General features: G+C 35.1%; 1 protein-coding gene across 2 annotated transcripts in view; it reads left to right on the top strand.

The window, feature by feature from the left end:
• LOC150085541 (protein FAM8A1) overlaps positions 1 to 19982 on the top strand; it is a 100461-nt gene extending 80479 nt beyond the window's left edge. The window contains exons 4-6 of one of the 2 annotated variants that reach the window (XR_016546929.1): positions 4578 to 4729; positions 16040 to 16122; positions 19727 to 19817. Coding sequence is in view for 1 of the 2 variants with exons in the window: in XM_090373331.1 (XP_090229457.1) it covers positions 4578 to 4729; positions 19727 to 19880 (306 nt within the window). In the remaining variant the exon portion in view is untranslated. Of the gene's footprint in view, positions 1 to 4577; positions 4730 to 16039; positions 16123 to 19726 lie in introns of both variants that reach the window. The other variant, XM_090373331.1, reaches the window with a different exon arrangement.
• The last annotated feature ends 5254 nt before the right edge of the window (positions 19983 to 25236 follow it).

The raw sequence follows: 25236 nt of genomic DNA, 5'->3' as shown, positions 1-25236 counted from the left end.
AAGGTTTATGGACCAGGGATATTGCAAGAAGAACCCAATGACACTAATGAATAGTGATGGAGAGGAAGGGAACAGGCCAACAAAACCGGAAATTGAAACTATGGTAAAACTAGAAGGTACCTGAAAAGTAAAAAATAATAAAATAAAAATTTTATTTTTATTTTATTTGATGCTGGAGTACTTGATGCTGTAGATCCCATGATTTCAATGTCTTCTTCAAGAATCAGCTGCCAATACCACAGGAAAGACAGCAAGAAATAAGACCTCTGTTTCCGACATGAAACATACGTAGCATGTGGTTGAAGCGGTGAAGCATCTTGAATTTTGAATTAATCACGGACAAATGTAAGATCAAAAAGTTGTGGTAATGCTAATGTATAATAGCTGACCCAACAGAGGTGGAGAACTGAGACATAAAAGGAGAAAAGATAAAAAAAGAAAATAAAATAACTTACTGGAATACCAAAACAGGAGTCATGTCAGTATACTGACTGTGGGGAGAGACACTATGCACTCCGGCAGTAAGAGGCCAAAAGAATTACTGCTAGTCTGTTTAATGTATTTATGGTATGTTGCAGCGACCCCAAGTGTTGGAAAAAGGAGCCCGTAAGTTGGACAAAATTTAAATTAAGAGAGTATAGTGGGTGATTGGCATTAAACAAATGAAGTGGTACATCCCAGGATAGAAGAGAAAATGAAAAGCTTATAAAGTAGCAAGTAAATAGTCGCTAAACTTTGTGTAAGGCGAGAAAAATATGTATAGTAGAAAAATAGCATCTGGATATTCCATTCGGTAAAAGAAGCTCACAAGAAATAAAAATGTAGGGTAGTAGGACAGTGAAAAGAGATCGGAAGATGGAAAATTAGGTGGGCTCGGGCAGTGCAGGATTGAATTTGCCATTCCTGTAGTAGGATCCTGAACATAGTTCTCGGAGTATACTTCATTTGTTTAAGTCAGTTATGTTTTAAAAAAATAAAGAATAAAATTAAATAAAAATAAAAAGTAAATATAAATCCAATACTTCTTTGTTATCCAATTGGTGGGTACATGTTTTCTAGACTGAAAGATGCCAAAGAGGCTGTAGGCATGGGCGTCCACAGAAAATTTTCCAGGGGCAAATCTTGGAGACAAATAATTACATTAATAAATTTTTATTTAATTACTTAATTATACAATTAGATTATAGAATACAGATTGCATCAATACAAAAACAAATAAATAATGTATATAAATTTAAAATATAAAGGAAACAAGGATTAATATAGATAGTTAGATAGATAATAATAATAATTTCAACAATCACGTATCGTATAAGAATTGAATTCTCAGTCTATCGCTTGCAAACCTATTGATGACATTTTCAATAAATTTCTTCTTTACCGCTTCCTCTTCTAGTTTCTTCCTGTGCACACTAATCATACATAAACCTGATGAGCGAGTTTCTGAGACAGTGGACACCTTAACCATGTTTTAACACTGCCCAAGGTGCTGAAACTTCTTTCAATGGTACAGGTCGCTATGACAGTTAATGTCATACCAATAGTTATTGCCAAATTAATAGAAGGGAAATATTCGCAATATTCCAAAACTTCTGGTAAAGTTTGGGGAATATCAGTCGATGAACCAAAAACAGGAACACGTGTTTTATTGCTGCAATAGATGAAACATGTGTTCTATGGTTACCCCGCTGAGGGCCGAAACCGGCCAAACCGGAATAAAATTTTAAGGCAGACAAAGCGTTCCGTGGTCGAGAGTGTAAGGTTACATATCTCAATCACTTTTACGATTATAATTTGTGGAATTTTTTACTCGATTCCAGGAAGGGGCAAGTGCCCTGTTTGTCCCCACTCTGCGGACGCCCATGGCTGTAGGTACTATCTGTATAATATGTAAAAGCCTGTAAGCAGTAGGATATCAGCTAGCTATAATATTATGTATATCAGTTAGGTGGTTAAACATCTTTTTATGTTTGATGATATGAAGTGCTTTATTGAAATGGTAATAAAGGTAGGCTGGAGGACTTTTGTTTTCCAGAAGCTTATTGTAGAGGTTCGTGATATTATGAATTATCAAACTGTTACTGTTGCAAAGGGTGGCTACCCTGATACAGTCGAAAAGAATAATGTTAGAGTGTAATTCTAACATCATTGGGATTCTTTCCCAGTGAAATCCTGATATTGATTAGTATTAGCATGGGCACTTGATGCAAGAAAGCAAGCTTATATAGCATCAGCCAAAAAAAAAAAAAAAAAAAACACCCTTATTTCACCCATCCCCTCGCTCCAAATGTTTGTCAAGTTCTGCCTTGAATCTGTTTAAGCTATCAACTTTTATGACAGATGGAAGTTTGTTCCAGCAATCAACCACCTGCTGGCTAAAGGCAAACTTCTGCACATCTATCCTACAACCATCTTTCCTCAATTTGAATTTATGCCCTCTCAGGTGATTATTCTGAGCAAGAGGAAGAATCCCATCAGCATTGAGCATGCTCAAACCATTCATGGCTTTATACACCTCAATCCAGATCACCTCGCAGGTGCCTAGTCTCCAGACACTGTGATTTGCAAAACTTAAGCCTTTCTTCGTAAGAGCAACCCTTTGTTCCATTCACTGATCTTGTTGCCCTTCTCTGTACTCATTCCAACAGCTCTACATCCTTCTTAAAATGAGGCCCCAGACCTGTGTACAGTACTCAAGGTGTGGCCTGACCATTGCCTTATACAAGGGGATAATCACCTCCTTATCCCTCTAGAAAAATTCCTGTATATCATTGACAAGACACCATGAGCTACTCTTGCAGACTGTCTGCACTGCTCAGAAAACTTCATATTTGCCTGCACAATTACCCTCAGGTCCTTTTCATTCTCTACCACTGTCATTGTGGTACCACAGAGTTGATATGTTACTCTGGGATTACTGCTTCCCATATGCAGCACTTTACATTTGTCAACTTCATTTGCCACCTCTCAGCCCATCTGCTCAACTTTTCTAGATCCTGTTGCAGCAGTGTACTGTCATTAGTGTCATTAACAATCCTGCCAACCTTCGTGCAGAAAGACTGTTCATGTTTCTCTCTCTTCTGGCCTTGATAAAACAGTTTGCTTTGTTTCTTTTAAATGTTATGTCAAGGCTTTGGAAAATCTGAACATAGCTCTTCCATGCATTTTACCTCACATCTGTGTGCTGAGGTTATTACTCCTAGTTATGTTGAGGAATATTATGTGAAAATTTGTTCTATTAACAGTTTTCAAATCTACCACTTCCATTTTAGAAATTGATTGCCATAGCAAACTAAACTAGAAAAATGAGCCTGACTTAGTCATATGCATTTCTACTTCAAATTGTGGAGTCTAAAACAAGAGGAGAAGATTCTGTTCTTTTGCTCAGTGAGGAAGTAATTTGCAGTTTTGCAACTACATGGTTCACAAGTTTCTACTACTCTTGGTGTCATTAAAGATAAAAGAAAAAGATGCAGCAATACATGTTTTGCAGTATCAGTTGTAAGTTTCAGTGTGAGAACTTACCAGACACTATTATGAAAGAAGAAATAATTGATGTACAGTGATCCTTGGTTGGGGAACTGACAAGTGTGCATGGAATTTTGAAATATAACGAATTGCAAGTTATGCTTGACATTTTAACAGTTCCTCATGGCAGTGCTAAGGGTAAGAAAATATTCAGCCAAATTAGAAAAACAAAAACTGAGATCAGACGTTCTCTTTCTGGCAAAGCTTTAGAAATGCTGCTAACAGCCAAAGTCTATACAGATTTTGATTCAGCATTTCTGATGAGGGTATGGTCTGCAATAATATCTTTTTTGCAATCAAAGTCACTTGATGTCTAGTAGAATATTCAAATAAATACACAGACTGAAAAATCTTAGGTAAGTGAATGCTTAAAAGTGTGCTATACTGTTAAACAATCCCATGGCTGTATTTTAATATAAAGTGTGTATATTTTGCCAGTGAAATGTAATTTATAATGCTGTGTGGACTTTAAAAAAAAACCTTGTTTTTCACCTGTTTTTGCCCTGCCTGCTGTTTTCCTCTCTTTCTTATAAATGCCTGGTCTCTGGCTTTTTGAAAATTACAAGTTGGCAGCTATGTGATAATTTTAAACTATGATTAATAATTAGTTTATTAGTTGGTAATAGAAAACTTGGATATTCTCCCAAAGTGAAACTTGTAGCCTGTTATTCATTCAACTGAGAAAGTAATTTAAATTGGTACTGTGAAATTAGTACACTTCTCCCTTATTTTGGGAGAAATTTCAATTTACTGAAGATCATGGCAGCCCACCCTAAATGGCATGGGACCCCATTTTTGGCTTATGTCCTAGGTTAAGAACTCCTGCACTGAACTAATCAACAGTCATATATAGGTAAACTTGTATATAGATGCAGAAAATTTTCCATTATTATCTTTATTAAGTAATGCATTTGATAATAAACTATAAAGGAAATGTAAACAAATTTTTTTTTTTTTTTTTTTTTGTAACTTTTAATTTATTTTGGTGCATGTTATTTACTATTAGTTTCAGGCTTTGTTTGTTATATACAGTGCTAAATATTCTACAGGCATTGTGTATCCATCGAGGGACACAGGGACCAGGAGGTTCTACTCCAGGAAAAAGTATTCTGAAGCTTAGGGTGGTTTCATGTCACACTGTGGTACCATTAGATGCAACTCGAGTAAGAGTATATCCAGCAGGCGATATAGGAATTGGGTGGTATGTTGATTAAATTTTATTAAGACATCAATTTTACAGTGGGATCTAAAGACCTTGGAAATGTTTAGCTTTTAATGAACAGAAAGCTTAAGTTGGACAAGTATTTTCTCAGCACAAATACCGGGTTATGTATAAACCCCCCCCCCAAAACACACACACACACACACACACACACACACACACACACACACACACACACACACACACACACACACACACACACACACACACACACACACACACACACACACAGTCTTGTGTGTAGTTATTACTGAGGAGTGGAAAGGTCCATGTATAAATTTAGTGATGGGAGGATTCTTTCCAAGGTTTTTAATGTTTTGCTTTGCTGAGTGAGTTTGTCTCAGATGGAGATTATAGTGCAAGTCTTCCCAACTTTTTAAATTTTTTTTCCACACCCTACACATAATATGAAATTCATATCATTCACAACCTCTAAAAATCAAACTTACACAAAAAAAAAAAAAAAGATTTAGAAAGTTTTAAAGATAAAACTGAAGGCTCAAAATCTGGTAGTTTGAAGGATGACTACAGGGAAACTGACATCAAGTAACCCCTATACACTTGAAATGTTATGATAAGATGTGGTCAATTTTATCTTCATTTGAAAGATCATTTTTTCAATCAGCTGGTAAATAGTTCAATATCTGGAAACGCAAAACTTCTTTTTCTTTGAGCCAGCAACAAATGGTGCATAAATTTTACCAGTCATTAGCCTTCTATATCTTTATAAACACTGCTCCATTATCTAGAAGCACAAAACTTTTTTTTCTTTTAGCCAGTAATAGAAAATAGAACTGCAAGTTCTGTTTCCCCTCTGTCAGATTGACAAATGGCCTCCACTTGAACCTTACCAGCCATTGGGCCGTCTTTATCCTCAAACATGGCATGCTTCACTGTATCCTTCATAGCCAGTGATTCAAATCTGTTAAAATAAAACTTAACACAGAACCTGAGAAAGAAATTAAGAAACAAAAATTAAGTAAAACACATTAATTATTTTCTGACAGCACTTAAGAGTTCTAAGTACTATATGTAAAAGGTTAAAAATGTGAATGCCCTCTTGTGGGTCATACTGCTGTATCCTGTCATGGATGGGATATAGTAGCAGATGACTTCATCTAGTTCCACTTAACTGAAAACTAGCAGTTGTGGATACAGTGGGAATATAGTACCAATACAGGATATTTCAGGAGTAGGAAAGGTCACCTGGTGCAGTGAATACAAATTCTGCAAGAAGAGCATGCTACATATCTACATGCTGTAGCGACAGCACAGAACCACCATTAACTTTAGAAAAGCTTGATCTTGCTTTAAAAAAAGCCTGAAAATGGGAAGAGCTTAGGTATTGACCTCCTTGAAACAGGTTGCACAAATTTTAGGCTTGCAGGTGGGAAGCCCTACTCCAACTGTATGGAAGATTGGATTATTCTCACTTCGTAAAAAGTTCATAGAAACTGACTAATGTCCCAGGCTCCTTTTACTGTGCATATTTTAGGAAAGATATTTGAATGCTGGCTCCAAGGAAGATTTATCAACAACTGTGATCTCAATTCCTCTGAACAATATGACTTTAAACCCAGCTCAGGTAGAGAAAAATTTCTCTTTAAACTTAACTTTTGTACATCAGACCACAGTTGCATACTAGCCATCTCTGTCAACTTCAAAGGCACCTTTGATGTACTGTGGTGGTAGAGTGTTATTAAACACTAGAGTGGCAGACTGCTCCCAAAATCTTTATAGTGTCTTCCAAATCACTTTCTTAGAGGAATGTTTACATTTGTAGTAGATTCCAGCAAGTATCTTGCCAATTCACAAAAGGCTGCCTGCAGGGTTCAATGCTAGGCTCCACTGTGTGGATTGTCATCCTTTAATGAGTAACCAAATAGATCCTTCCAGGACATAGAGGCCACTGCCTACTTAGATGACCTGGTCCTTTTAATCTGTGAACATTCAGAGCAGACTTAGAGAACATTTGACAGAGTATATGCAGGATGATGTGGAACAAGCTATTGGTGGTAGGGATCAGATGGCATCCAGTGTGAGTTAATTGCAGGATGTGAACAAGTTTGGAATTTTTCAGCACCTTATTGAGGTTAGAAAGATCAATGTACATAATAAACTTACAACTCAGTGTATATATGTTAAACCTGCATAGGAACGACACTTACTTTACATTGAAATTGCACTCGTGGGTATCACAGTGGTTATTATTGCTGTCCTTCCACACTGCAAAAAATTTTTTGGTTTGAATGGCATCAAGATGGAAGGAATTTTTGTGCTTTTTACATTCCTCCCAAAAAAACTTAGCTTTTTCATCCAGTAATATAGGCAGACAGACCAGAGAATAACAAATTTTACAGACACAGTACATCGATGGTTCATAGCCTTAATTGTTTTTACTCAAAAATAAACAACATTAAAATTAACTTCCTACATTTTGTCAATGTGAAATATTACTTTATTATAACAAAATTATTAATAATCTTTAGAGATTAGCAACAAGCCTGGCCTGTTAGTTATTCTTAACTCATGCCTGACTTTTATTCTTTAAGCTATTGTAACAGACACATTTCAGACAGTTCTTGAAGTGACAGACACATTTGGATAAACATCCAGTAAATTATTAATTAGGTATTAAATGCTTCTCTCTTTTATAATTTTGCCGTGCTCTCTTGTATTGTTGTGTTCCCACTAGTGATGGTGACAGACATAATGAGGAGGCAGTTGGCTCTCAAAGAGCTGTCATAGCAATGCTTTTCAGTTTGATTTATTATAATTTTGTATCAGCTCATGCATAATGAAGTAGTTCCTTACTGGAACATAAGCTCAAGCCTTTTGATGTCATCCTGCAAATTATTTTTATGTATACATTTTAATCCATCCAAATATCAAGCAAATATCTTTTTGCATTCATTATGAGTTCATCACAACTTCTTCATCAATATCATACCATAAAGTTTTGAGTTCAACTGAAATATTACAAATCATATTCAGAGCCAAACTTTTAATAATAGTTCATTTATATAAATCATTTTAAAGAGCATCAAGAACTGCATTGTGTTATTTGAATTATAGAATTGAATTAAAACAAAATATTGTAGTTAATTTCATTAACTGCTGAGAAATGTAAGGCAACATTGTCATGTGTATGTATTACAATTATTAGAGACTATGGAAGATGATAAACTTAGAAAAGAAATGACAGTTTATAGAATGCACACACTCTCAGAATATAAAACATTTTTAAGAATGAAATCTGGTGTTTTATAAACTTGTCTTAGGAGATGTGTTCAGGATGAGAAAGACATAAGGGTTATATCATTAGTATTAGCCATATAATGCAAAGATGTTACAGACTGCACCGGCAAAAAAAAAAAAAAAAGAGAAAAAAAAAGAAATATACATAAAATAAAAATCAACAATAATATAAAGGAAGGTGTAAAATAAAATAAAAGATGATGTATAAAAAGTAGAAAAGAAAATAGACTAAATACATGCCTCCCTCCTTATATAGATAACTATTCAGTTAACTTTTGAATTTCTTCAAACTACCAGCTTCAGCTGCTTGTGGAGGAAACTTGTTCTAGTGATTATCAGCTTGCTGCTCACTGGCTAAAATTAAACTCATTTCATATCAGTCTAAATCTCTTCCCCCATAATTTGAATTTATGGTCCCTTGTTCTGGAATCCTTCATAATGGTGAAAATTTTGCATTCATTTTACTATCCCCTCTCGGAGCTTATAGACCTCATCCAGGTGCTTCTAAGGTGCCTAGTTGCCAAGTTCTGTAGCCCACATAATTGAAGTCTTTCCTCATATGATTGCCTGTTTGCAGATCTCATCATGCAGTTTACCTGCCTTTGCATCCTTTCAAGTTGCTCATTGTCCATTTTAGGGAAGGTCTCCATACTTAGACACAGTATACCCAGGTAAGTGTTACCTGGGGATACTGTGATTCATCTCCTTCTAGAAGGATGGGGGATGAATCAGATTGGTCCATTTGATATCAATGGTTCGACTGTTGATGACCTTACTCATATAGTTGACAAACTGAATGAGTATTTTGCATCTACATTCACACATGAGGAATTCTGTAGGGAAGTGGAGGATAGAAGCATATTAAACTCTAACAGGGAGTTAATGATTTTGTAATAACTGAGAGCAGAGTGGAGGAGAAATTGTTGAAGTTAAACATAAGACAGGGAACTGGAGTGGATGGGATCTCTCCAGTTATATTAAAGGAGACAGAAAAGAAAGTAAGCAAACCCTTGGCCATAATCATGAGAGCATCCTTGGACTCAGGGGAAGTCCCCATTGACTAGAGATGTGCAATTATATATCCCCCATTCACAAAGGGGATCAAAGGGTGACACGAGTAATTACAAATCTGTTAGTTTAGCTTCTGTTCTGGGTAAAATAATGGAGTCACTGGTTAAAGAAGTATTGCAGGATCATCTAGACCAGCAGTTCCCAACATTTTTTGACTTGTGAACACCCCTTTCAACACAATATTTTTAATGCAAGTAACTAAGCCTATATTCTTTGAAATTGTATGGTTTTTTTGTTTTTTTTACTGAATTTTTTTAATAAAATATTCAAGTGTAATGTCTACGTTTTATAAGTGACATTGCATAATGATAAAAATTATTATTAAGTCTTATACTTTGTAAAGCAGTTATTAATCTACCCAAACTAGATTTCAAATGGGCTAAGAGTAGAAATCTTGCTTCTTGTCCAGTGGCAGCCAAGCATTCTGGTCTCTTGCCAAAACTATTGGCTGCAATTTTTGCCCATCTCTGTTCCCACCTTTGTCAAAAACAGATGGTTCTGTTGCCACATCAGCCAAAGATAAAGTTGACCTGCTAGCATCCTAATTTTCTTCCAACTCATGTATTAATGATCTTGGTAAAACACCTCCCACCATTCCCAACACGCTCCATTCAATGCCTCCTGTGGTCTTCTGTAAAAAGGATGTCAGAAGAATTTTGACGAATCTCGATTCTAAAAAAGCTCCAGGGCCTGATGGTATTTCTACACTTGTTCTCCAAATCTGCTCTCCTGAACTTACTCCTGTTTTTTGCCACCTTTTTTTCACTTTCTTATTCCAAAGGTGTTTTTCCTTCTGCTTGGAAATTTGCTGAAATCCAGCTAGTTCCTAAAAAGGATGACAAATCCCTCCCATCCAATTATTGTCCATTGCAATTACTTCTACTCTTTCTAAAGTGATGGAGAAATCAATTAACCGCCAACTCTTAAACTACCTAGAAACCTTCCGTCTGATCAACAGTCGCCAGTATGGATTCCATCAGCGTCGATCCACTGGTGATATTCTGGCTTATTTTACCCATCTATGGACAAATTCAATGGAAAAGTTTGATGAAACTGAAGCCATTGCTCTTGAAATTTCAAAGACTTTCAGTTGTGTTTGGTATAAAGGTCTTCTAAATAAGCTTCCGTCCAGTGGTTTGCCAGCTGTTCTTTGTAATTGGGTATCCAGTTTTCTCTCTGACTGCTCACTGTGGGTGATGGTAGATGGCGCTCTGCCTTCTAACTTCTCCACTAATGCAGGTGTTCCTCAAGGTTCAGTTCTTTCTCCCAGTATTTTCCTCTAGTATATTAATGACCTTTTTCCATTGACCAGAAATCCTATCCGTAGTTTTGCTGATGATAGCAAGGTTTCTCCAGTGTGAGAAACCTTGCCCAGCTCAAACAGCTTCAACTTCTCAAGTATCCACTGTCAAATCCTTAAATGCTGATCTCCAGTGGGGCAATGAAAACTTAATTTCAGTCCTTCCAAAACTGAGTCCTGTCTTATATCTCGCAAAAAGGATTCTTCTGTTCCTATGCTTATCTCCAATGATGCTCCGATTTCGTCGCAAGATCTTGGGGATTACCCTGACTTCTAATCTCTCTCGGCATAAAGAACATTTCAAATACAGCTTCCTCTGCATCTTAACAACTGTGTTTTCACTTTCACTCTTGGCGTTACTTTTCTTCCAAACAGTTGTTGACTCTAGAAATCTCAAATCCGGCCTACCATGGAACATTGTTCACACATCTGGGACAGTGCCCCCAAAACTTCTCTCAGGCTTCTAGATTCCATTCAAATGAGGGCTGTTAGATTAATTAATGTCTCTAACAGAGTCTCTTCACTCTCTGTCTCATAGACATTCTGTTGCATGCCTTTTCTATAGATACTTGAGGGGACACTGTTCTTCTGAATTGGCTTCTCTCTCTCTCTCTCTCTCTCTCTCTCTCTCTCTCTCTCTCTCTCTCTCTCTCTCTCTCTCTCTCTCCCCCCCCCCCCCCCTCTCTCACAGTCCAACCACGTGCTGCAACCAGTCAACGTCCTTTTACTGTACAAGTTCAAACCCACAGAACCAACTTTTCTTCTTTCTCATTTATTCATTCAACTTCTGTTTTCTGGAACAACCTTCCTTCATACGTATTTCCTGAAAATTACAATCTACAGAGGTTCAAGTGTAATGTCAACAAGTATCTTCTTTCTTCTTTTCAGAATATGCAACATACTAAGTACTATAGGTTCTAAAAAAAAGTACCTATACATAATAATGATCCTTGAGAATGAAAAAAAAATTAGTATGGAAAACATTTATTTAAAAAAGGTTGTTTATGCATGCATCGTGTGATTTTATCTCGCATTACCCATGCATAAACAACCTTTTTCATACTCTTAGACATTTAGTCAAGAAATAGTTTTAAATTAAACCATGCATACCATCAAGCATCTCTCATGTTGTGGAGTTATACTTCATAACGGGGTTGTCACTATTGCAACAAAAACAGGGTACCTGTTCACCCACCGATGAGAAAGCCAACAAGCTTCAAAACCGGCAGATACCACCACCCAGACGGTGGTGGTATCTTTCTTTGGCAATTCTTTACTTTTTATTTAATTTTATTTTACTTTATTGTTTATTATTAGTTATATTTTGTAGTTTACAATAATATACCTATGTAAATCTAAGTAGGTGCTATTACAGAATTTTTAGTGCAATCCACCGGTTGGAAACTGCTGATCTAGACAAGACTGCAGAAGGCGTCTCCCTAGCCAGGTGGGAAGGAGCAGTAGTGCGTAGCACACGCTTCTTGATTAGACCGGGGCTCGAGCCCATCACCACCAAATACGGAAGATGCGGAAAGGTCAGGGAATGACCACCGCATATCCCCTGAGCAATATGGCCTTAGTTGCTAATAACAAACAACAAACAAGATTGCAGTAATAATTCAGACACAGCATGGGTTTGTTAAGGGGAAGTCTTGTCTGACAAATTTGATTGGCTACTACGATGTGATTTCAAAGGAACTGGATTCAAAAAATAATTTTGATATCATATACTTGGATTTCAGGAAAGCTTTTGATACTGTTGCACATGGAAGACTACTGTAAAAATTGGAGCAGTATGGTATTAAGGGCAAGTTGCTACAATGGATAAAAGGTTTGGTTCAGTGGGAGAAGACAGATAGTGGTAATCAGTGGATTCTGCTCTTCGTGGACTAATGTTATTAGTGGAGTCCCCCAGGGTTCGGTGTTGGGCCTACTGTTGTTTTGTATATTTATCAATGATATTGATGGAGAAATACCAGGCTTAATATCCAAGTTTGCAGATGATACTAAGGTTGGCAGGGCTGTAAATGACAGTGTGCTACTGGAACAGGATCTAGAAAAGTTGGACAGATGGGCTGAGAAGTACAACTGAAGTTTAACATTGACAAATGCAAAATACTGCATATGGGTAGCAGTAACCCCAGAGAAACTTATGGATTGTGTGGTACTACCCTTAGGGTGGTAGAAAATGAAAAATACCTGGTAGTAATAGTGCAGTTGGATATGAAGTTTTCTGAGCACTACTGATCATGGGGTTTTGTCAGTGATATACAGGAATTTTGCTAGTAGGGAAAAGGAGATACTGTATTATCCCTTTCTATAAAGCAGTGGTCAGGCCATGCCTTGAGTACTATGTACTGGTCTGGAGGCATCATTTTAGGAAGGATGTAGAGTTGCTTGAACAAGTACAGAGAAGGGCTACAAGATTGGTGAGAGGACGAAGGGGTCCTCTTACCAAGAAAGGCATAGGTTCTGCAAATTGCAGTGTCTGTAGGCTAGGCACCTTACACACTTCACCTATTGTTTTTCAGGCAGAATCTTAGTTTCCAGCAATCTAAGGTAGAGGAACACAGGTAGGTTGTCGACAACATGCTAAATATGGATACAACCTTTTACAATATGAGTTTGAAGCTTCATTTGCTACATGACTGCCTTTTGGAGAATCTTGACATGTTTAGTGAATAGCTGTGTAAAAGATTTCAGTAAAACATCAAGAACATAGAAGGATGCTACCATGGTAGATGGAATGAGATAATGGTCGCTGACTACAGTTACTATTTAGAAGGATTTATCTGCTCCTAGCAGAAAAGTATTAAAGAAGTGAAGTTAATGTGTCAGGCCACTAAATAAATGCTTGAAGTATATTATTATGTGCTCTGACTTACTGTATGTCTGCACTGTCACATGCTGATAGCTATGTGGAATATTGTCTAATTCCTTTGTGTGAACCATCCTTCTCATGAGGATTCTTTACTTGCTATTAAATGTATGAAAAAAAGCAATGTGATGAAGCACAGCCAATACTTTTGGAATCAGTATCGCCAAATTGTCCAAGTTAATTGATTTTCAATAAATAGGAGTTTTTTTTTTTTTTTTTTTTTTTTTGTATGCCACTATTATTAAATGGAATTTCTGGCAAGAGGAATAGAAAAATTTGTAAGTAAACCTTTAAGCAATCAGGCTAGCATAAGCCAATTAAACCACCAGCCAGGTGGTATTGGTTACTATGAACTTAGCAGCCATATTTATTATAGTCTGACAATTCTTCTCTCCCTTCTTGTCATTTACAACTTAAAAATGCTTGTTAATAGCATGTTCTTACTTCCCTCATTGAATTCTGTATGTCGGTACCTTTATTGTTGATTTATTTTTGGTTATGTTGACTGAAACCTAGTTTTGAGGGCTGATAAATATGTATGGCATGTAAGTTTCTGTAATAGATATGAAGCTTTTAGAAAATTGATTGTCTCAATTGTTTATTGGAAAAATTTTCTCCAATAAGCATTGAATCATGAATGGTAATATTATCATGAACAGCATTGACTTTCTGCCATTATTGTTTATTTTATCATTTTTATTGCTTTTTAATTGCACATATATTATTCTCATATACCTTAATTTTATCTATCATTTTATTATTTTATTGCTTTTAACTTTGCAGTCAGTGTATTTTATTTTTAAATAAATTTTATCCGGTCTTATTTTATTATTAATTTAAAGTTCCATCATTGGAAAAATCTTATTTTCACTGAATTTGAGCTTAAACTTATAGATTTTTGTCTGTTTATTACAGCCAACCTGTGTTCCAAATGTTTACACAATTTAAAAAGAAACAATTTTTATATATTGTATAAAAGTTTTATTTATAAAATTAATTTACATTCTTTCTTTAATTTCTAATAAGAAGACATAAGACCCAGTAATATTAATGACTTTTTTAGTATTTTATTGACTCAAGCCCATTTTTACAGTCATTTTAAATGAACATGGCCCATATCTTATATACAATCATGTATTAAATAAGCATTCTAACATTAAATCATCTGGCAATTTGTTTTGTTTTCTTTTCTTTTTTCTGCTTGCTACATGTGGAATAGCACTAATAATACTATAATATAATATTAATATGTACACTGGGTGATAGATGACTCTCATCAATCGGTGCAGTACCACCACTTTGCTTATTGGAGGCTTGAAGTGGTGAAACCCATGTTTAGTCTCTAGAGCAAAGTTTGCACCCCCCCCCCCACCTGCCAATACTTCTCCTTCAATCCATGCATTGCACTAAGTACAATAGGTTTTGATACCTTTTGTGTTTGGGGTTTTTCATAAAAAAAAAAAAAACACAGTTGTTTTGCACTCTCATGAAGCCCATGAATGCCTTTTTATATTTAACTTTATATTTATTGCACTCTACGAGATTTCATTGGACCTTCTTGGATAAATAAGTGACTCAGATTGGTATATAAGAGAAATGCATGAGCCACACAAGTTTGTCATTTTTGTCAAGGCATATAGAGCCAAGTTGCCTGATTTTGAGGGTGAGGGAGTGTTATTCTTGGATGTCACATTGCTGATTTGTTGACTCATGCAATTGCTGACAGCCTACACCATCCAGAGTAGATCTTTGGTGATGTTATCATGAAATGGGAGATGGTACTGCTGCTGCTGTTCATCAACACATTGGAAGACTGGAAGCTCACTCCACACAGCTAGAGGGTACTCAGAAGGGTATTATGACAAGCTTCTCAGACATCCTTTCGGAACACCAACCAGGAGATGTCAACAAACACTACGTACAGAGCTCCACAGCCTCAGTTTTCATGGGAAAGCACCACATAAGCCAAACCTCACCAACAACAACAATCAGCTCACATTGCATGGCGAAACAAATGAAATTGTTCCATAGAGAAGTGGATTGGGTATGTGGAGTGAGAAATCTTGTTGCACCTATTCCAGTCAGATTGGTGAGTTTGGGAATGCCTGGAGAACTCTTGCTGCTGGAGTGCATTGTGTGAACAGTGAAGTTTGGCTGAGTTATGGTGGGGAACCATAAACACTGATACCTAACTTAATATTTTGGACAATTCCATGCTCCCTATAATATGACATTTCATTAGTATGGACCCATGTTTATTTCAATAGGATAATGCCCCATGCCATACCACTAGTGCTCTTCGAGAATGATTTGTAGATGTGAATGTTGAAATAACCATTTCATTTGAATGTTCAAATGGCATTGACATCGGTGTAAAACCAACACTCTGATGGTTTGTGTTATTCTTTGAAGGATAATGTATATTCACTGTCAAATTCTTTGATATCTGGAACTCCAACAATTTCCTGTCAAAATTTTAAGTTTTAACACTTAAACACTTTAAAAATTGTTAAAGGTTTTAACAATTTTAAACACTTTAAAAGTTTTGCATTTGATGCCATTCTTAGTAATTCAAAATTTTTGTGATTCAGTCTTGTAACCCTAGGTTAACCCAAAATTTTCTGTGTGGGCTTAGCAGGAAGCATGTCATTGGTTCGTTATATCAATCTTGAGAAATACGTACGCATTCTCTAACTGAATCACTTTGACAAAGTTATATGATCTTTTGTGAATAAGTGTGACAAAATGTATACTTATAGCTGTATTAATTCTGTTTATTTAGAATGAATTCTGTTTAGAGTGAAGTGTTATGTAAAGATCCAAGTTACAAGAACAGTACTGTGCATAGTTACCAGGAAAAAATATGTATGTGATTTTTGATTATGTAAATTTCTGAAATGAGTGCTGTTGGCATGTTTTCTGTTTAGTGTGTTTTCATTCCATTTTGGGGATAGATGTATGTATGCTTCAGTGGTAGATTTAGCATTGTGCAGGATAGTACCAGAGAGAAAGCTAAAGACTGTTACTTGGAGATACAGTTGAACTCATTCAAGCCATAGAAAAGGGTGGCAAGAAGAAAATAGTACCTCTGCTGAATTTGGGATTCCTCGTAATAGTAATGCTCTCAACCTTAAGCAAATAAGGATGCAATTTTTAAGCAGGTAGAACATACTCAATCCCTTAGCAGTAAGAAATAAACAAGAAATGCAGGTTATCCATATCTAGATCAGTATATTAAAGTGTTTTGTTCAGTACCAAGAAAAGAGCATTTCTTTAAATGAAACACTTATTTTTGAAATGACTGAAAGTTTGCTAAAGATCTTAATCTCAACGATTTTAAGTAGTAGATGGCTAGGAAATTTCCAGAAAGGTTATATTGTTTTTAGCTTTTTGGGCCTAACTAAAGCAGTTTCATTTGAAAAATTTGTTAATGTTGAGGGATATTGAAATTTATGAATTGTGTTTAGCTGGTGCAGAGATTGTTTCTTGTAAAACAGACACAACAAGAGGGTGAAGTAGAGAATTATGATGAATTAGAAGGAATTAATGATTGTACCAGCCAAGACATTTGCTGAGCAGTAGACAAACTGCATAGATTTCCTAGCTACAATAGAAAATAATCTGTCTGCACTGAATCATATTGAGGACATCATGGAATAGGAGTCACTGAAGAAAATCCTTACATGGAAGTGGGGGGGGGGGGCTACGTGACTGTTCATATTATTTAATGAATTGATAGACACTACTTCATTATATCATGTGGTAGGTTGAGTAATTTATCATCAAAATGATTTTTAAAGGAATTGAGCCACCTCAATGCCAAACACTTAAACAATGTATAGCTATGTTTTGGCAACTCGCTGTTTCCCATCTTCAGTCCTGTTGTGATCCAGAAGTTGACTCTCTTGATTTGGTAAAACACAGCCATGCATTGGTTAGGTGTTCGGCATTGAATGGTGGTTCAATTCCTTCAAAATTGCATCATTTCAATAATAAATTACATAATTTATCACATGATATAATAGTGTAGTGTCTATCAATTCATCAACATAAAATTGTTTTTACTGAATATTTAAAAAATACAGGGACACTTATTTTTATAGTGTAGCATTATTGATACCTTATTGACATATATATATTTTTTAATTTTAAGAAATAAAATTTAATTATTAATTTTAATAATTCCTTTAGTTATAAAACATTTTTAATTGGCTAAGATAAAGAAAGCCAACACAAGAACCAAGGCAAACTCTGGGATACTTACTGGACAAACTGGTTTGCCGCTAATGCAGTTTCTCCCTGCATTCTCAGTAAACAGACCGAATGTTATCGGTAGAGGCAGTAGAAGTCGAGAAACATACAGTGATTGAAACATAGGCCTGACACACGATGTAATGATTGGTTTTTCTCATTAGTAAAAGCAGATTATTTGAGTTTGAGTGTTTTTGCTATTAAAACAACCATATTATCGATTTCTTTGTATGTTTTTATGGTTAGTTTAGGAAAAAAGGTTTATCAGTTTTGACTAAATTCAGACCAGGGTGCTCACTCCAGACTATCGACGTTTTTTAATTGTGTAGGTTGTTTTTAGTGTGGGATTTTTTTTAAATAGACTTTCATTTATAGCTAGCAAAAAAAAGGTTAGGTTAGTTACACCACTAATTCAGGGCAGATTCGAGCAATTAATGATGTACGTAATTGATGAAATCTTAAAACGGCAAAAGAAGTGTGGGTTTTTTTTTAATAAACTTTCATTTTGGCTAGTGAAAAAAGGTTAGTTTTTTTTTTTTTTTTTTTATGTAAACCCCGAACACAAGAGGTATTGGAACCTATAGTACTTAGTACCATGCTTGGATTGGAGGTTAAAAAGATGAAAGAAGATATTTGTTGACACTAGACTTGAACTTCTGTAGACTATAATTTTCAGGAAATACGCACGAAGGAAGGTTATTCCAGAAAACGGCAGTTGAGTGAACAAACGAGGAAGATGAAAAGTTGGTTCTGTGAGTTTGAAGATGGACAGTAAATGGATGTTGGCTGGTGGCAGCACATGTTCGGACTGTTTTGAAAGAGAGAGAGCGGGAATTATAGAAGCAAATTCGGAAGAGCAGCGCTCATGGAAGTATCGGTAGAAAAGGCATGCAGCAGAAACAGTAAGTCTATATGACAGAGAATGGATAGACTCTGTTAGGGATGAGTCACTAATTAACCTAACTACCCTCTTCTGAATGGAATCTAGAAGCCCGAAAACAGAAGAAAACAGAATAATTGGAGAAATATCATCAGGACCTGGAGCTTTCCTAGCATCAAGATTCGTCAAAATCCTTCTGACATCCTTTTGACAGAAGACCACAGGAGGCATTGAATGGAGCGTGTTGGCAATGGTGGGAGGTGTTTTACCAAGATCATTAATACATGAATTGAAAGAAAAATGGGATGCTGGTAGGTCAGCTTTATCCTTGGCCGAAGTGACAACAGAACAATCTGGTTTGGACAGAGGTGGGAGCAGAGATGGGCAAAAGTTGCGGCCAATAGCTTTGGCAAGAGACCATAATGCTTTCCTACCATTAGGGCAAGAAGCAAGTTTTCTACTCTTAGCCTGTTCAAAATCTAGTTTGGACTGATTAATAACTGCTTTACAATTGTTGTGAGCTTTGGTGTGGGCAGAAAATGAAACTGAAGAATTAGAAACAAGCCAGTTATGCTAGAGTGCAGACCTTGTTTTTCTTTATTTTTTGTTCTATTTCCTAACCTGGCCTTAAATGCTAGGTTAGGAAATAATAGGAAAAGAAAGAAAGGTTCTTTATATATATATATAAAGTCTTTATATATAAAGTTCAATGTGTGTGTGTGTGTGTGTGTGTGTGTGTGTGTGTGTGTGTGTGTGTGTGTGTGTGTGTGTGTGTGTGTGTGTCATAATGTCAATGAATCACTTAACGCTATGGTGTTATCTTCTGTTGTGTTCACACACCAGTCACCAATCAGTACCTTGCCTGTCTCGCCAACATATTGATCAGTATATTGTTCTCGACTTCTACTGCAGCTACTGATAACATGCACTGTCTGTTTCTGAGAATATGAGGAGAAACTGCAGTAGCAGCAAACTAGTTTGTCTGGTAAATTCACCACAGTTTGCCATGATTCTTGTGTTGGCTTTTCCTACCTTATTTCCTTAAATTTAGTTAAAATTTCAGTGGTAAAACAATGCATCAATAAGGCCTACTCATTTTTGAAGTTTAGTTTATACAGGTAACTTAAATTAAAAGCAGTAAAATTTGATAAGAAAACTTTTCAATAACTCAGGTTGTTTTTTGTCTCCAACTTTGAGTTATCATGTCTATTGAATCTCACTGTATTTTATAATTTGTTAGTAGTTGACTTTTTTTTCCCACCCTTTATTAAGATATGTAACTGCAAATTACATATGCTTTACAGTGTGATGTAATATATATATATTTTTTTATTTCAGGGCCTTGCTTCGTGCCTTTATCAAGAATTTTTCTCTTGCTTTTATTTTTCCAATGTTTTTCACTATGTTTTTTTTCCAACATAATCGCACAGCTTATGACATAATTTGTAGCAGTATTGTTGTAGAAGATCTTCCACCAGCAAGGCGACATTGAAGACTTTATGTTTTGCTTCTTCTGTGTAATATATTTTTCCAATATTCATTTTCTTGCAACTTTAAGAACATCTCAAAATTGAAAGAACTCATGAACAATACAGTGACCCTTTCACCATTTTGTAGAGAATAAATATATGCATATTGTAAATTATTTATATCAAGAGAGCATTATTTTACAATTATTATATGCCATATTTTTGCATACTTTCAGTGGTATCATCACAATTAAAAATTTACAATTTTTAACTGTAACGAAAAAAACGGGAAAATTATGTAAATGAATGCTGTCAGATTAACAGTGTATTTAATGTGTTGATTTATGATTAGATAAGGGAGAGATGACATTCTTTAAAAAAAATCTTGTTAATACTTCCTGCATTAATAAGTTTTGATTGCCCACAGAAATAATGAACATCAGTATTTCCATTTAGATTTCAAAATACTATTAATGAAATTTCTGAAGGATATCAGAAATTGATACTGCACTGTATGATTTCATATTAATTTAGAATGTTTAATAACTGATGCTTACAGATTATATCACTGAATATTTCAGAGCTCTGTGGTTGTGTAGATACAAGAATTTAAAACTAACAACTTATGTTGGGCCTGCATAGGCACAGAAACAAATAAATAAAAAATTACTTGGGAAATCCTTAAATTTTACTTGAAAAAGAGTGAAATCCTGGTATTACTTCTGATTGGTTGTGTGTGGTGCAGGTGTTTCCTACACATTCCAGGTGTTTCCTTTCCACCTCTCAAGATTTAAGCATACTGTGTTGGGGAGGGGGGGGGGGGTCTGGGTTTTGTTATATTTCTCTATGATAGAGAAAAAAATAACAATTTCCATTCATTTTGAAGTGAATGTGATATTATTGTATCTTATTATATGCTTTTTTAGAATGTGTACAACTCACTATTTAATACTTGCATCATGTATAAATTTTAATAGGTACATTTTTATGATTAAAATTTAAAATTTTAATGTATCTATTCACCTAATGCGTTTTAAAGTTTCAATATTAAATTTCGGCTATACTTAAAAGCTAAATGAGAAAGCTAATTAATGAGATTTCTGTGATTGGTATTCTCCAGAAAATTGTTTTCATTTATGTGGACTGTGAATTGGTAATTTTTGCAAGTAAATAGATTTCACAAAAGTTATTTATAACAAATAAATTTTTTAATTATAAAATAATCTAAAATATGCATTTTATGTGAAAAACTTTGGATTGCTTTTGCTGCACCCCCCCCCCCCTTCCAATAATCATAAATTCAACAAAATCAGGAATTAGTGATTCTGAAATGGTGATAGGTTCTGTCTTGCTGGTTTATTTGAAACCCCCTACATGTAAATAGATAAAATTGGCTGGTGTATGATAAAGTGGTAACTACCATTGGATTCAAATTCTCAGAGTTGGTGTATTGTGTATAGTTAGCTAGTATTGGTGGCTGTAATGCGATGCCTCTGATTTCTTATTCTGCAGAATAGAATCAGCCAGACATATGGATGAGCATCCTACCCCTGTTCCTGTTAACTGCCTTGGATGGATCTTTCTCTATTCAAAAGGCCTTGACAAAGTCTCTTCTTGTATGATGGTGTTCTACATTGAGGATTTAGCTTGATTGTGAGATAGATTACTTCACTCTGTTGGCAGAGGCTAGGGCAAGTATGCCAAGAATGTTGAGCAGTTAGCATGGCTATGAAAATTTGTCAGACATCTTTCTCATGGTTGCCTTTGAGTTTGTAGACTGCATCTGTAGTGTAAAAAGAGGGAGTGGGGTGGGAATTGTGAGTTGTAATATATGCTTTGGCTTCTAATTGTTGTCTATGTTAATGCACACTTTCATATCTCATAATAACTTGGGTGCAGAGGGAATTATGATAGAGCTATAGTGTCTCCTCGTTTTGAATATATGTATGCTTATCATTAAGAATTTCTGCCTTTTAATTTTTCAATATTAAAATTAGAATAGCAGTTGGATACTGTTAACCACATTAAACTTGTTCTCGGTAAAGATATCTGCAACAGGAAAATAGCTATATTCTTAATAAATGATGAGAAATATGCCCAACTTAAAAAAAATTCTAAAATGACACTTAAGAGAAGAGAATATATTATACAGTAGAGCGTCGAAAATCCAAACGTGAATAATCCAAACAAGCCAGCATTTATTTTTTTTATGCCGTTGCTATAAAATTACAGTAAGTGCCCGTTATTGTGATCACGTTTGAGAACTGAATTTTTATTTTATTAAATAGCAATTCTAATAAGAAAAAATCGGAGGAATATTATCCACAGGCAATAAAAATGAAGATATAAAGCACAAATTTACACTTTTAATACCTTGCCAATTAACAAAATTAAATGATACATGAAAATTGTAAGAATATTATCCACAGGTTAGCAAAATAAAAATAAATTTATGCTTGCGTACATAGCTTAATTAATATACATCCATTACTAACTAAATATAACACTTTGTAATCTGTTATTTAACACACTTTGTAATTGATATTTCTGTTCACTGACATTTTTTTCTATTGCAAAATCTAAAATAGTAAAAAAAATGACGAGCATCAATCAGTAACAAAGAAACACGGCTTGCAGAAATTGCAACTAACACAATATGTGAGTGAGATACGGAGTAAAAAGTTTACTGAGTTTAGATATAAGAATGAAGAGAAGATCCTGAACGTTTATTTACAGAGTTTTATTTTACTGCACCATAGTTATTGCGTCTTCTTCCTCGTCTTTTAAAAGAAAGTAGAAATTTTTAACAATTGAATTGAAGATTGAGATTTAAAACAGACTTTCAAAGGGAGAAACTGGGTCTTTGTTGGCAAAATTTTACGAGGTTGGAAAGTCAACCATAACAGGCGTTAAAAACAACAAGGAAAAAATTAAAGTTTTCATCGAAACATGATTCAGAGAATGGTGCAAAAAAAAAAAAAAGACAAAGAAAAAAGAAAGAAAAAACTGAGAGCAGCTAATGATCCATCCCTCGAAGATACCATTTATTTGTGGTTCGCAAACAGGGGCGAAGTTTAGGAGAATCCATATTTGGATCTTTGTTGTGTGAAGAGGCACTGGATTTTAACAAAAAATTAGGCGATCCCTCTGATTTCAAAGCCAGTATAGGTTAGCTAAAGAACTTTAAATCACAGCATAGCATTAGAGAAGTTCATATTGAAGGGGAAATTTTATCTTGTGATTTTGTTGCAGTGGAATCATTTAAAAAAAGTTTATCAATCTTATGGAAAGTGAAGGATATTCCAAAGATGACGTATACAACGCTGACGAAACTAGAAGTCACTGATTCGAAAATCTCTTGCATCACTGTGTGAAACAGATGCCCCCAGGTTTAAAGTGAGTAAAGAGCAAGTCACAGCTATGGTTTGCGCTAATGCCAATGTGATTCATGCTTTGATATTGATGGGAAAATCAAAGGAACCCCATTGTTTTAAAAATGTTTCCTGCCTCCCTCTGAGTTATATATTGAAACGATTTTATTTCAAGTATCAAGAAGGCAAAATGAGCAAGGTCTTGCTTATCCTACACAGTGTCGTCTTTGAGTTATAAAGCTCAAAGAAATGCATGGATGAACTTGGAAGTGTTTACTGATTGGTTTACCAATGATTTTATTCCGAATATCAAAAAGCATCGTGAACGAGTAGGCAAAATTGGCAACGTCTTGCTTATCCTAGACAACATGCCATCACATCCTTCAGTGGAAACATTAAACAATAGACAAAAAATGGAAGAAACATTCATGTTTCTTTCACCAAATGTTATTTCACTCCTTCAACCGATGGACCAGGGAGTCATTGAAAAGTTGAAGAGAATATACAAAAAACAAGTCTTGCATTGCTTACTTTTAGCAGAAAGCAACAAAGACAGCATTGTAGCTCTTTCAAAAAAGCTCAGTCTCAAGGACAGCTGCTACACGTTAGCTGACACATGGGAATCACTCACTGCTTGGAAAAAAATGTGACCTATTGCAGAAGAAACCATAGGAGATGAGCAGAATTGAACTGAAGGAGATGAGGGACAAATATGATGATCAACTTGCTTCAGTCGATTCCTGGGTTTGAAGATTGTAATGATGCAAGGGCATGGCTGGAAAATGATATTGATGCTATAGGGCTTCCTGTTTTAAATGAAAACAAAATTGTGAATGTAAAAGAAACTGGAGCTCCTGAAAATGATATGGACGAAGACAACAAAGAAAATGACATCAACACTGGGCCTATGCATGCTAAGGCATTCGCCACTCTAGAGACTGCAATGGTTTGGTACGAGCAACAAACTGAATGCTGTTTAACTCAACTACTCTTGCTGAAAAGAGTGAGACATCTGGCAGCAAAGAAGCGAAGTTCGAAAATGGTTCAGCAAAAAATAAGTAATTATTTTCGTTAAAGGCCTATAAATATGTGTTATTGTGGCTGAAAGTTCCATTTGTTTTGTTACCTATGAATAAAAATAAGTCAGTACAACTTAGTGTTTTTATTTCTAAACCTACTAAACCTTTTTCTTAGTCTCCAGAACAATATTTTTGATGAGTTTGAAAATCCGAACAAATTGAAGTCCAACCTACCCCGGTCCCAATTAGTTCAGATTATCGACGCTCTAGTGTATGATAAATTTAAATCCCAATGATTCAGAGGTGCTATATATACTCTTGATTATCAAGGCATACAAATTTCTTTCCATTGTTAATATGAGGCAAGTCTTTGCCAAATAGTTAAGCCTCCACTCATTTAAAAAAAAAAAAAAACTTCTATAGAGTTAATGGATAAACTTAAGTTTATCCATTAACTCAATGGCTCTAGTACATATATATTCTGCATCCACAACTTTGATGGCCAACCTGTGGAATATCTCCTGATATTTAAAAAAATAATAAATAAATAAATAAAATAAAAATAATTTTTCATCTGTTTGAGAAATTAGGATGAAGCTAAATACATACAGTTTAAATTCTGCTTTAATTGTAAGAGGTTATGTCATTTCAACATAGGAACTATAGTTCGTATTTACTGCCTTTTAGTGTTTATTTATCAGGTAAGTCGGGAAGAAGGAGGTTAGTGAGCATCTCATTACATTCATTTGTTAACCTATGTTAAATTTATTTTATGAACATAAAGCTTTTTAAATATTTTTTTTTATTACATGTGTTTAGCATAAAATTTCTTTTACATAGTTAGCAAAACCATTTGATAGCACCAGATCACTTTTTGAAACAATTCCAGAAAAATAAAACTGATCAACCCCCATCTTTAAAGGGTTGTTTTGATCAGTATTAATAAAAACTGTCTTTGAAGTCAGTTTCTTGTTAGCGACATAATGTAA

Source organism: Mastigoproctus giganteus, chromosome 5 (genome assembly GCF_048544385.1).
Source record: "Mastigoproctus giganteus isolate SK-2022 chromosome 5, ASM4854438v1, whole genome shotgun sequence".
NCBI classification, from domain to species: domain Eukaryota; kingdom Metazoa; phylum Arthropoda; class Arachnida; order Uropygi; family Thelyphonidae; genus Mastigoproctus; species Mastigoproctus giganteus.
The sequence above is the reverse complement of the archived record's forward strand: the minus strand, read 5'-3'. Positions and strand labels throughout refer to the sequence as shown.